At 43.5% G+C, this 13,775-nt stretch overlaps 1 protein-coding gene and 1 long non-coding RNA gene across 4 annotated transcripts in view; one reads left to right on the top strand and one right to left on the bottom strand.

The window, feature by feature from the left end:
- LOC309377557 (broad substrate specificity ATP-binding cassette transporter ABCG2-like) overlaps window positions 1-10,500 on the top strand; it is a 33,587-nt gene extending 23,087 nt beyond the window's left edge. For all 3 annotated transcript variants that reach the window (XM_081925003.1, XM_081925001.1, XM_081925002.1), the window contains 7 exons: window positions 1,217-1,299; window positions 2,480-2,569; window positions 3,455-3,579; window positions 4,878-5,032; window positions 6,443-6,532; window positions 7,515-7,615; window positions 9,409-10,500. In XM_081925003.1, the coding sequence (XP_081781129.1) occupies window positions 1,217-1,299; window positions 2,480-2,569; window positions 3,455-3,579; window positions 4,878-5,032; window positions 6,443-6,532; window positions 7,515-7,615; window positions 9,409-9,556 (792 nt within the window). In that variant the 3' untranslated portion in view covers window positions 9,557-10,500. The remainder of the gene's footprint in view (window positions 1-1,216; window positions 1,300-2,479; window positions 2,570-3,454; window positions 3,580-4,877; window positions 5,033-6,442; window positions 6,533-7,514; window positions 7,616-9,408) is intronic.
- Window positions 6,355-13,742, bottom strand: LOC309377801. Its single transcript, XR_014171653.1, has 4 exons — window positions 13,544-13,742; window positions 13,260-13,416; window positions 11,072-11,189; window positions 6,355-6,583 (listed from the first exon to the last, which is right to left on the bottom strand). It is a non-coding gene; the product is annotated as an uncharacterized lncRNA (long non-coding RNA).
- Between the last annotated feature and the right edge of the window lie 33 nt (window positions 13,743-13,775).

Genomic DNA, 13,775 nt, shown 5'->3' with positions numbered 1-13,775 from the left:
AATAATGTTCACCATATATCACACTTTATAATACAGTAGTACCTCGGGTTACAAACTAAGGTTACCAGACATCCCCGTTTCCCGGGGACAGTCCCCGTATTTATAAATCAGTCCCCTAATAAAATCCTATCATTCCTACTGAAGTTGAAAAGTGTCCCCGGATTCATTAAAAAAAATCTGGTAACCTTATTACAAACACCTCGGGTTACAAATACTTTGGGTTATAGACTCTGCTAACCTGGAAATAGTACCTCGGGTTAAGAACTTTACCTCAGGATGAGAACACAAATTGCGCAGCGGTGGCGTGGCGGCAGCGGGAGGCCCCATTAGCTAAAGTGGTACCTCAGATTAAGAATGATTTTAGGTTAAGAACAGACCTCCAGAACGAATTAAGTTCGTAATCAGAGGTACCACTGTAATAATAAAAAACCCTTCTCAACCAGGGTTTCCGAAACTTGAACTACAACTCCCATCATCCCTAGCTAGCAGGGCCAGTGGTCAAGGGTGAAGGGAATTGTAGTCCAAAAAAAGGCTGGAGACTCAAGTTTGGGAAACCCTATTCTGAACCTGTTTGGGCTGCCTTGAATCAACACCATTCTTCAAAGTCTGCTGCATACATCACAGGCCGCTGCCAGTCATGATACTTATTTTATTACTAATATTATTTTATTAATGATATCAATAATATTTCAAATGTAGATCATGCTAAGAAATTGAATAATAAAAATACGCTGGGGCTGCAATTCTATTTCCCAGGCTCGGGAGGAAGCCCCTTTGCATTCCAGGAACTTACTTCCGAGTAGATATGAAAAAATACAAAAAAATACAATCGTGCACCCACAAAATAAATAGCAGCAGATGAGACCTCAGTGAAACAGCCATAATCCGAAAAATAAAAGTCAATTGCAAAATATAAACAGCTTGAGCCGATTTCAAATGCCTTCTTAAAGAAAAAGGCACGTGTCTGGTATGCCGTTTCTCAGGCTGCAGCAGGTTTAACCTGCTAAATTCCAAAGTTCTATATGAAACCATGATAACTAATATGGTACTTGTGATGGTTTTTAGCTGCTGCAGGGTGTTTCGTTGCTAACGACAAGTCCAATTTTCAGAAGGAATTTGATTTGTATTTGTCTTCAATTTTGTAGTTGACAGCTAGTGATTTTTGCACTCGACTGTATGCGATATAACACTGCTGTATATTTCGTTTATGTTTCAGCTCTGTGTTACCGTTTTCCTGGCAGCAGTCGTAGGTGCCATATTCTTTGGGGTAACGAATGACACTACTGGTTTGCAGAACAGGTGAGCAATCTGGGGGCTGTGTGAGGAGAAAATGGCGGCAGTTTTTGATTCTAGAGAAATCTTCAGACTTCTTAAGCCAGTGTGGTGTAGTGGATAAGAGCAGTAGACTCGTAATCTGGTGAGCCGGGTTCGTGTCTCCGCTCCTCCACATGCAGCTGCTGGGTGACCTTGGGCCAGTCACACTTCTCTGAAGTCTCTCAGCCCCACTCACCTCACAGAGTGTTTCTTGTGGGGGAGGAAGGGAAAGGAGAATGTTAGCCGCTTTGAGACTCCTTAAAGGGAGTGAAAGGCGGGGTATCAAATCCAAACTCTTCTTCTAAGAAGATTAGAAGATCAGGCTGGATCAGGCCCATGGCCCATCTCATACCAGCATCACAGTCGCCTGTGGGAAACCAGCAAGCAGGATCTGAGCCCAAGAGCCCTCTCTCCCCTCCTGTGGTTTCCTGCAACTGTAAGCATTCATAAGCATTGCTGACTCCCATTTTGAAGCTTGAAATTTAGCTCTTGTCAATTGAAAAACACAGCCTGTAAAACGAAGACTAGCTTCTGCTTGGACTTTATACATCTCTTTTAGTCTTTAACTGGATAGGACTGCTAACCAGCCACTTTCTTAGCACTCCGTCTTGTAAAAGCAGGCGATGGCAGCTCCTCCTTTAAATTTCTGACTTCCACCAGATGTCAAAGAGAAAAACAACTACAGTACCAGATTTTTAGAAGACATCTGAATGCAGCCCTGTTTAGGGAAGCTTTTAATGTTTAATAGGTTATTGTATTTTAATATTCCGTTGGAAGCTGCCCAGAGTGGCTGGAGAAACTCAGCCAGATGGGCGGGGTATAAATCATTATTATTATTATTATTATTATTATTATTATTATTATTATTTGCAGGGTACTGGCCCCTCCCATTCTGCCTCAACTCACCTCCCAAGGAGCTAGTATCTTTAACATAAATTGGCAGCTACCCAAGGGCATACACTGTAAATGCCTGTTTTCTACCAGAAATGGAGGTTACAGCTCTTTCCCCAGTGAGTGAGGCAGTGGTGAAGATGAGAACATGGGATCGTCCAAGGATAAGCTTGCTAAAAAAAGTGGGTTTTGGGGAGGAAAGAGGATCCTTTTTGTGAATATCAAATATTTTTTCAAAGGCTTTAGGGTGACAATCCGCATTTCCCCCCCACAGAATTGGTGCTATGTTCTTTATGACCACCAACCAGTGTTTCAGCAGCATTTCCGCTATTGAACTTTTCGTTGTGGAGAAGAAGATATTTATGTAAGTAGAACACTGCTGAAGAGGCAACACTGTATATTATTATTATTATTATTATTGATTACCTTATTTATTTGTTTATTTTATTTATTTATTTCAAGAATCATCTTTCTTACCCGCCCTTCACCATAAGGTCCCAGGGCAGGTTGCAATTTAAAAACGCAGTATTAAAACGAGTTCAAAACATATTGAGATTCACAGGAATAGGGTGGGTCCTAATATATAAGGCCAGGAAAAGAAGGTCCATCTTCAGCATGAGACAGAAACTACATAATGAAGGTCCCAGAGACACCTCTGTGGAGAGGTAATTTTACAGTATAGGGAAGGTTTTTTAATGTTTGATGTCTTACTATGTTTTTATACCTGTTGGAAGTTGCAGAGTGGCTGGGGCAAGCCAGCCTGGTGGGTGGGGTACAAATAATAAAATTATTATTACACCATAGGGTCCACCCTCTTCCAAGCTGCTCCATCCAATTTTTTTTTTCCTGAGGGTGGTGAACTACCAAGAGTTCTACCCTATGCTGATCTTAACACCCAAGAAGTTCTAAAGGGAAGGAGACAGTCTTACGGACTAACCCAAACTACGATTCTCAGTCTCCCCTGAGAAGAGGAAGTAACTCTTTTACATCTCTGGTCTGCATGGCCCCAATGTATATTTTTATGGTATTTTTTTTTTTAAAAAAACAATTTAATCCTAGCATAACATTTTCTTGAAAGACTGATAAATAAGACTGAACAGATGTACTTTTTTATTTTTTGGATGATTTTATTATGGCAACATCAAAGTTTCGCCAAACTGCATACAATGTATCTTGGTTGTTTATTGTGTGAAATTATTTCAGTACTTAAAAACTTTACCTGGTCATATTGCACTGTTTATATTCATAGACATGAGTACATCAGCGGATACTACAGAATTTCTGCATATTTCTTCTCAAAGCTGATGGCTGACTTAATACCCATGAGGACTTTACCAAGCATTATCTTCACCAGCATTGTGTATTTCATGTTAGGTAAGTATGGTGTATGGGGACGCAGGTGGCGCTGTGGGTTAAAGCCTCAGCACCTAGGACTTGCCGATCGAAAGGTCGGCGGTTCGAATCCCTGCGGCGGGGTGCGCTCCCGCTGCTCGGTCCCAGCGCCTGCCAACCTAGCAGTTCGAAAGCACCTCCGGGTGCAAGTAGATAAATAGGGACCGCTTTCTAGCGGGAAGGTAAACGGCGTTTCCGTGTGCGGCTCTGGCTCGCCAGAGCAGCGATGTCACGCTGGCCACGTGACCCGGAAGTGTCTCCGGACAGCGCTGGCCCCCGGCCTCTTGAGTGAGATGGGCGCACAACCCCAGAGTTTGTCAAGACTGGCCCGTACGGGCAGGGGTACCTTTACCTTTACCTTTAAGTATGGTGTCCTTGAAGCTATACAACAGAGCTTGCCAAGTGGATCCTGCAACAAAATTTTGTCGTGTGCAAATGCTCCTGTTCAGCTTTCCAGCCCGTCAACCCTACGCACTAGGATATTCCATCCCTCCATCACCAGGGCTTTTTTTCCAGCTGGAACTTGCCAGAACTCGCACCTCTCAGGTGGGCGCTATTGCCATTATAAGAGAACAAGGGAGGAGTTCATGGTGAGTTCTGGCACCTCTTTTTCAAGAAAAATAGCACTCTCTGGCACCCAAATCAGATAGGCATTATTTCATGACCGCTGCCATGCTTTGTCCTCACTGAAGTGTTTTGGAGCTTTGTTTTGAATTTAGTCCTTTTCGTTTCTCCCACTCTCCTACTTTTTCCATACTTCTGCAAACCTGAGATGTACGAGGGCAGAGTGGGATGGTGGTTTCACCCAGAGGTTTATCGCTGGGTGAAACTGCGGCTGCTCTGCTTCCAGTGCCCGTCTGCAGCTTGTTGCTCTCTTGGTGCGCTAGGCGCTGGTTGCAGAGGGATTCTGGAGGCAGCGGTTTCACCCACAATATACCGCTGAGTGAAGCTGTCTGCCCCTTATATCGGTCCAAGGGGATATATCGCCCAGGCCTATCCCAAAGGCCAAGTAATGTCTGAATGGGCCATTGGCAAGTCATGCGGTTTCAGCTTTCCACCTAGAACTAAAATAATATGAGCAACCTCATATTATTTGTTGTAAAGCTGCACAAGGAGTAGAAAGCATTTCGCCCATGCAGACGTTAATAAATATAAGGATGCAACATCATGAAAATAAAGTGTATGCAAAGTCTATGATGCGTAATAAACTAGTAACATGGTAAAAGATTTGACTGTATTTTCTTCGTCAAACAACACGCTTTTTCTTTTCGATCTCTAAGGTCTAAAGCCAACAGCAGAGGCCTTCTTTATCATGATGTTTACTCTGATGATGGTATCTTACACAGCGACTTCTATGGCGCTAGCAATTGCCGCAGGACAGAGCGTCGTGGCTGTAGCAAATCTACTCATGACCATCGCCTTTGTTTTTATGATTGTGAGTATCCTTAAATGGTTGATAGGAAGTTGCTGGCATTGCAGCAGCTAGGAAACTGAATCAGGTGGGTGCCCCCTTTTTTTAATAACTAAAACTTTATTGCCGGAATCACTTTTTATTGAGTTTTATGAACAAGGACCACAGGAATAGTAAACAATACAAATAAATAGACCAAGTTTTCTCATGTCATTTGTCTATCACAAAATTAGCCTAATAAATTTGCAGTACGATCTACAACATAGGGTTCATTAAAGTAAAGGTAAAGGTACCCCTGCCCGTACGGGCCAGTCTTGACAGACTCTGGGGTTGTGCGCCCATCTCACTCAAGAGGCCAGGGGCCAGCGCTGTCCGGAGACACTTCCGGGTCACATGGCCAGTGTGACATCGCTGCTCTGGCGAGCCAGAGCTGCACACGGAAACGCCGTTTACCTTCCCGCTGGTAAGCGGTCCCTATTTATCTATTTGCACCCGGAGGTGCTTTCGAACTGCTAGTTTGGCAGGCGCTGGGACCGAGCAGCGGGAGCGCACCCCGCCGCAGGGATTCGAACCGCCGACCTTTCGATCGGCAAGTCCTAGGCGCTGAGGCTTTAACCCACAGCACCACCTGTGTCCCTATAGGGTTCATTATTAGTGGTCAATGTGTAAGTTCTTGGTTCCTGAATTGGTTTAAACAAAAACAACGGGGAAACAGGACGGAACAGAGTTAACAGATAACATTCAACATCACATAACTAAACACCCTTGTGGTTGTGCTTAGATTATGAGAAATGGTCATTTTTCCTCTTACGTTACCTACGAAACAGTATAAAGTATTGGTAAACTGATGGACGTGGGAAGGGGTTTCAAAGTGAAGCTAATACTTTATGTTTAAATTTAGATCAATCAGATTGAACCAAATGCTGTTGGGGGCTGGGATGGTTCGTTTTCTGGAATACAGTGGTACCTCGGTTTAAGAACAGTCCTGTTTATGAACGATTCGGTTTACGAACTCTGCAAAACCGGGAGTAGCGCGAACTTTACCTCGGTCCAAGAACAGAACCCGAGGCCTCATTAGGGAAAGCACGCCTCAGTTTAAGAACAGTTTCAGTTTAAGAATGGACTTCCAGAACGGATTAAGTTCATAAACCGAGGTACCACTGTACTGGCATGTTATGAAATTAAACCACACTCGAGTAAAGCCATCTTTCTTGATCTGTCCATGTGTCAACTGCAGTTTATTTGTTAAATCTTTCAAGAAGGGCTGATTCCCAAACAGTTTTGTACCAATTGTGCAAGGTCCTTCCATTGTCTGGTTATGTTGCATCTCACTCCTTGTAACAAAATGGCTTATTAATTCTTTATTATGTAAATCCAGATTGTTGACTACAAAGCGTCATCGGATTGAATTTTTAATTATGGTTTTGTCTGCAGATTTTCTCTGGGTTGCTGGTAAATCTCACCAGTATACTGCCCTGGCTTGCCTGGCTCCAATACTTCAGTATACCTCGATATGGGATGACAGTAAGTGCTTTATGCGAAGAATCATTTCCCCCCAAAAAGTAACTATTCTACCTATAATGGTGAAAGACAAGCTCAAGCCCTTGGAAATTCTGCCCCATAATTACAGGCATATATATTTGTTGCTTTTTGAGTTTTACAGGCCTTGCCCTCAATCCAGCTAAAGTGAGTTGTGACTACGGTTACAGCCGTAAACATACTTGCTAGAGAGTCTACCCACTGAATGTAGGTCATACTCCTGAATAAACATGCACAGAATTGTGTTGTTAAGATCCACTGAAAGCAAAAGGACATATCACTTTCAACATAATCCTGAAGCCGTCTGCAATGCCTCGGTTAACAGCTGCCCCTAAAGTCAACCTGGGCTGAAGCACTTTATGGATTGCTGGAACATTTGCATACTAAGTCATTTAGAATCATAGAATCAAAAGAGTTGAAAGGGACCACAAGGGTCATCTATTCCAACCCTCTGCAATGCAAGAATCTTTTGCCCAATGTGGGGTTTGAACCCTGAGATTAAGAGCCCCATGAGCTACTGACTCAGCTGTTCCAGCTGTAGTAGTCTGGGCTGAAGAATAGCTTCCTTTATACTCACCACCACAAAAAAGTCTACAGTCTGGGAGCCACCAATTTCAAATAAACCTTACCCCCATTATATGGTTGTAAATAATAATAAACGTGCAAATATATATGACACTCTCCCCAAATGCTCAGAGCATTTGTGTTCCTTACAACAATATTAATCCCATATTGCAAATGGAAGAGGGAATGTTGAATGACAATGGCTTGCCTGATATCACCCAACAAATGTCATAGCTGAAGTGAGGACTACATCAGCAAAACAAACTCTCAGCTCATTTTCTATCCTATACTAGCTAGAAAAGAACAGTCTGCACACTACAACATTTTTTACATGAAACTCCACTGCAACAATTCTCTTGCTGTTACTATGTCTTTATATCATTTTTTCTTCTTACTTACAAAGGCACTGCAGGTTAATGAACTTGCTGATCTCAATTTCTGCAATGTAAGCATGAATGAAAATTGGAGCAATTCTAACTGTACAGATCTCAGCAAATTACAGATGTAAGTAAAATATATTTTCATTCCAACTAGATCTAACCCAATTAGCGGGAGGCACCTACAAACCCCCACAAGAGTGCTGTTCACATTAATATGACGACTGCATTCAGACATACTGAATCATAGTTTAATGCAATGTGAATGGACCTAGGTGAGCCTTAGGTTTGTTTTGCTTCCCTGTCCCCGCAAAAAATGGTCACTGTTTTGGATGCCTCCCAGAGGAAGAAAGGCATTAGAAAGAAATTGCTATGTTACTGTTTTGACACTTCACTATTTATTAAAGCAGTGGAACTATGAATGGTTTTAGCCTAATCCCTTTAAATGAGGAATTCTGGAAACCCCTGAGCCAAATCAGGTCAGAGGGACATTTCACTATACTGTATACATCTTGTTTCATTAAGTACATACAAAAAACAGCTGTCTTAATTGCAAGTTAATTCATAACCATGAAACCAGGACCATGCTTACTGCCCACTCGTAGGCATATGGAAAATCCATGCATAGTCTGAACGCTTTTCTGTGCTGAATTTAATCTCGGTCATGCTGGATGGCCCGATGGATTTATACCTGGGGGGTGGGTGGGGCTGATGTGGTCTCACCACCACTGCCCAAGCAGATCCCTTCCCCCAAATTATCCTACTAATTTTGCAGTAATGTCAAAAAAGAAGTTAAAATTATACATCACTGGGGTTAGGTGGAGAAGTTTTTAAATCTGCCAAATCCAGTACAGTGGTACTTCAGGTTACATACGCTTCAGCTTACAGACTCCGCTAACCCAGAAATATTACCTCAGGTTAAGAACTTTGCTTCAGGATTAGAACAGAAATCGTGCTCCAGCAGCATGGCAGCAGCGGGAGGCACCATTAGCTAAAGTGGTGCTTCAGGTTAAGAACAGTTTCAGGTTAAGAATGGACCTCCGGAACGAATTAAGTACTTAATCCGAGGTACCACTGTACCCTGATGGGAAGGCAAATTGCCTATTTCTTGGGTATCAGACCGATCAGCCGTGGAGTGCAGAGAGGTCAGTATCCCTCCTCTTCAGCTGACCAGATGAGGATGGAGGTTGTATTCTGTGTGGTGTCTACCTTCATTCTTAACCCAACCTACTGTTGCCATGTGGTCCCCAGAGCATTGACTAAGGATAGATGCACCCTTAGGCCAAAAAGCCTAGCTATCCTTGTTTTATAATGAATCAGACCAGTGGTCCAGCTAGCTCAGTGCTGTCTACACTAATGGCAGTGGCTCTTCAGTTTAAGATAGGGAATCTTTTCCTGCTCCACTGTAGTAGATGCCCAGGACTGACACTGGGACCTTCTAGGGTGGCGCTGTGGGTTAAACCACAGAGCCTAGAACTTGCCGATCAGAAGGTCAGTGGTTCGAATCCCTGCGACGGGGTGAGCTCCTGTTGCTCAGTCCCTCCTCCTGCCAACCTAGCAGTTCGAAAGCACGTCAAAGTGCAAGTAGATAAATAGTTACCACTCCGGCGGGAAGGTAAACGGCGTTTCCGTGTGCTGCTCTGGTTCGGCAGAAGCGGCTTAGTCATGCTGGCCACTTAGCTGTACCCCGGCTCCCTCGGCCTATAGAGATGAGCGCCGCAACCCCAGAGTTGGTCACGACTGGACCTAATGGTCAGGGGTCCCTTTACCTTTACCTTTACCATTGGGAAAGGGCTACGTGCTCTTTCTGTGCTAAGCTGTAAAGTCGCTCGCTACTTCTGGAGTCTGAGAGGGGAACACTTTTAACACGTTGCAATTCTAGGACTAATTCTCAAAACCTCTACTTGTACTTCTTTGTAGGTGCACTGGAGAACAGTATCTCAAAAGCCAAGGCATCGAACCAACTGCATGGGGCCTGTGGCAGAACCATGTTGCACTTGCTTGCATGACCGTAATTTTCCTTACGATTTCATACATGAAGCTGCGTTTCATGAAAAAATTCTCTTAAAAAGCAACAGCTTGGGAAAACAGATCTATGATCCAGGCTGCCCTGGAGGTGTCATAAGTAGCAGAGCTAAAGGCATGACTATTCTCTTCTCCTGACAGTCTTATTTCTTTCTTAGAACACATAATGGAGAAAAACATTGCCAAACGTCTGCATTTGTAGCGCACCAAAATATTCTCTTTCAATATTGCTATACTTATTTAGTGGCACTTCCAACTGCAAGCAGGCAAATGCCTGAACAGTTATTTGCAACTAACATGATCCAATCAAGACTGACCACTTGTAAGCTCTGTAAATTTCAGTGGGAGAGAGTTCATCATGTGTTTAATTGTCCAAAAGAAACCAATAGGGTATAAAGTGTTTAAGTTTGGAAGGATGAATATTTATTAGAACTGAGAACAGTTTTTGAGAGGTTTGCCCTCCCATTTTGAAGTGTGTAAAGGCAAACAGATTCAACTTAGGTAGAAAATTGGGTTTTTATAATGAAGCCCTTTTCGTTCACAGGGCTTTGGAATACAACTTCTGTTACTGCTTTGATAGCACTTTTGGTGTGTTTGGAGCATGTCACACAGATTAGCATTACACCCATGAACCTTCCCTTATGTTCGGTGCATGAATGGAAGGAGGAAAGAACAGGACTGAAGTTTTACCCCCCCCCCCCAAATCCCTTTTCTGGCCTTGTCCCCCTGGTGTCCATGCACTTGGCATAGTGTTTGGAAAGGAGAGGCTGTCATGCATACCTTTGCACACACACACACACACACACACACACACACACACACACACCCCTTCCTTTTCAGACATTGCACAAAACATTGACTTTGGGGTGGAGGACTTCATGCATTTATTGAACGTGAGCTAGAGTGTCATGTGAAAACCCGTTAAGCCAGTGTATCAGATATGCAAAGCAGCATATACTAGGATCTCAACAAGGTTTGCTTCATTTTATTTTTAAGAAAAGCAGCTTTGGAAGATAGGGTGAATGTGTGTAGAGATTAAGAGGGGCAGAGAGCTGGGAGAAAGGATGCTCCTTATTTTCTTCACTGCAGGTTACGCCCCCCCCCCAATGGCTTCTCATCCAGAGCTTGGAATCAGTTTGCCCACTTTCATTTAAATCAGAATTCAAGCTATTATTTCATTGCATGTAGTTTGTGAAATATATTCTTTCTCTCCCCCCCTGCCCCAAATAGGAGCTAGTCAAGGGATTAGCGTGTCTCAAATTTAATTTAGAAATGCTTTTATTTAGGGCATCCTATGAATGGGAAAGTTTTGCATACGAATTGTAACTAAATAGTTGAAAAATAAGCGTATTATACACTTTATGAAAAGGATCGTGTTCCTTGAAGTGCAACCGGTTACAGATACCCAGTATTATGGTTAATGATTTTTTAAAAAATGTTAAATATTTTCTTTCTGTTATGTATCCTCTTTGCCCCATTCTGAGTTTAGGTTAGGGGGCAGAACCTCACGAGCTGAGTTGGACCCTGAATGGCTTACAGCTTTATCACTTCAACTCACCCTCAATCTACTTTCAACTTTGCTGTGTGCTGATATTCTTACTGATGAGTGTGGGCCTTAGGGAACAAGGGCAGACTGTCATCTTACACTTGTACAGCATTTTGTTTCTGTAGGTACCCTGAAAATAAACAAACAAATAATATCAGATGCAGTGAATGTGTTTTGGTATCAGCCTTTTCAGATAAAGGACCCACCTTTTACACATACTTGCATTTGGGGACCCATTTCTTAATCTTAAACCATATATGGTGGTAGTGCTCTTGTTGCGACCCACCTTGGATCAGGCTATGTATGACCCAGTAGCTGGTCCTGACCCACCAAATGAAGACCAGTGAGTGCAAACTGCTGCTCCCTAAATCAGTGGTGTTGCAAGCTCTGGCCATTTGGGTGGAAGTTCAGGGCTTCCCACTCATCAAAACGAGCAAGAGTACTACCAAAAAGCACCAGGTTGGGTTTATCACATTTTGAAGTACCATTTAAAGAGCAGTCACCACCATATAAGCCTGACTGGAGGTTGTCTTGTAGTGTTAGCTTCTATGTGCTGACTGATTTTGTCCTTGGTTTAGCATAGATAGATAGATAGATAGATAGATAGATAGATAGATAGATGATATAATAATAATAATAATAATAATAATAATAATAATAATAATAAATAAATAAATAAATAAATAAATAAAATTTATTATTTGTATCCTGCCCATCTGGCTGGGTTTCCCCAACCACTCTGGGCGGCTTCCAATAAAGATAAAAATACATAAAAATGTCACACGTTAAAAACTTATCTAAACAGGGCTGCCTTCAGATGTCTTCTAAATGTCAGGTACAGTCATACCTCGGGTTTAACATGCTTCGTGTTGAGCGCATTCGAGTTGTGCTCCGCGGCAACCTGGAAGTAATGGAGCGCATTACTTCCGGGTTCCGCCGCTTGTGCATGCGCAGACGTTCAAAATGACGCCACGCGCATGCGCAGACGCGGCGAAAAGCGACGCGTGTGTGCGCAGACATATCGTTGCTAGTTACGTTTGCTTTTGGATGCGAATGGGGCTCTGGAACAGATCCCGTTCGTATCCAGAGGTACAACTGTAGTTGTTTATCTCTTTGACATCTGATGGGAGGGTATTCCACAGGGCAGGCGCCACTACCGATAAGGCCCTCTGCCTGGTTCCCTGTAGCTTAACTCTCTCTTTATGTACCGTGAGGGCAAACGGAACACATTTTAATTAACGCTGCAGTAACATACCTAATCCACACTGCTGGATATCATATTCTTTTGATCTTTCCACCTTCCGGATAAAATAAACAAACTCAATAAATAATAACTACAGCGGTACCTTTGGTTAAATACAGTGGTACCTCGGGTTAAGTACTTAATTCGTTCCAGAGGTCCGTACTTAACCTGAAACTGTTCTTAACCTGAAGCATCACTTTAGCTAATGGGGCCTCCCGCTGCTGCTGTGCCGCCAGAGCACGATTTCTGTTCTCATCCTGAAGCAAAGTTCTTAACTCGAGGTACTATTTCTGGGTTAGCGGAGTCTGTAACCTGAAGCGTATGTACTGAGGTACCACTGTAATGGTGTTAATTGTGAAAAAGAACAATGCATGGGGGGGGGCAGAGCTGGCACAAGCCATTTTGGCACCTGAGGCAAGCCACAGAATACTCACCCACTGCACTGGTTCCCACTTCAGGGGAGAAGAAGGGGTGAGTGAAGATCGAAACCAGGAACAAAGGAGGGAGAGCCAGTGGTGGTACAATGGTTAGAGCATTGGACTTGGACCTGGGAGACGAAGGTTCGATTCCCCACTCGGCCATGACGCTGACCTTGGGCCAGCAACTACCTCTCAGCCTAACCTGCCTCACAGGGTTGTTGTGAGGATTAAATGAGGGACAGGAGAACTAGGCAAGTCCACTTGGAGCTGCATGGAGAAAAATAGTGGGGATATAAATGCAGAAAACACAGTGGTACCTCGGGTTAAGAACTTAATTTTTTCTGGAGGTCCGTTCTTAACCTGAAACTGTTCTTAACCTGAGGTACCACTTTAGCTAATGGGGCCTCCCGCTGCCGCTGTGCCACCGGAGCACAATTTGCTGAAGCAACGTTTTTAACCCAAGGTACTATTTCTGGGTTCGCGGAGTCTGTAACCTGAAGCGTCTGTAACCCGAGGTACCACTGTATTTGCTGCTTACTTTGGAATCAGACGCTCTTTTAATTCTCCAGTGCCCAGCTGTCCAAAAGCTCCAGCTCCCCACGAGAAAACTCTCCCGTTGTTGCAAACAGCCAGTGAGTGCTCCTTCCCACAGCTTACATGGACAATGGTTTGCGTTTCCAGCGCTTGGATTTGCTCTTTCAGAGATGGACACATAAAAAAAAGAATATTCATTTGTATAGCCAGAGGGGTCATTGACATATTTAAACCATCTAGAAAGGCAAATGGTGATTACTTGGGTTCATGAACTGCAATCTGACGTACCACTGTAAAAAGATCCTGCTGACCCTGGGGATCCTGTCGCCTCACCTTGTCCCATGGAGGCGGGGGCAACCCATATAACCCAGAAACAGGAGCCCCCCCTCACATTGGTGTAGCCAAGGGGGAGGGGCTGCCTCCCTATCAAGTAAATCAATTAAAAAAAAACTTAATTGAGATTCTGCCCACCCAACCCCCATCATGAAGCCTGCACCCCCCAACATAAATCCTAGCTTAA

This window comes from Podarcis melisellensis (assembly GCF_964234715.1).
Source record: "Podarcis melisellensis genome assembly, chromosome: 9".
Classification (NCBI taxonomy): Eukaryota; Metazoa; Chordata; class Lepidosauria; order Squamata; family Lacertidae; genus Podarcis; species Podarcis melisellensis.
Note: the sequence above shows the minus strand (reverse complement) of the source record. Positions and strands in the feature narration are given on the sequence as shown.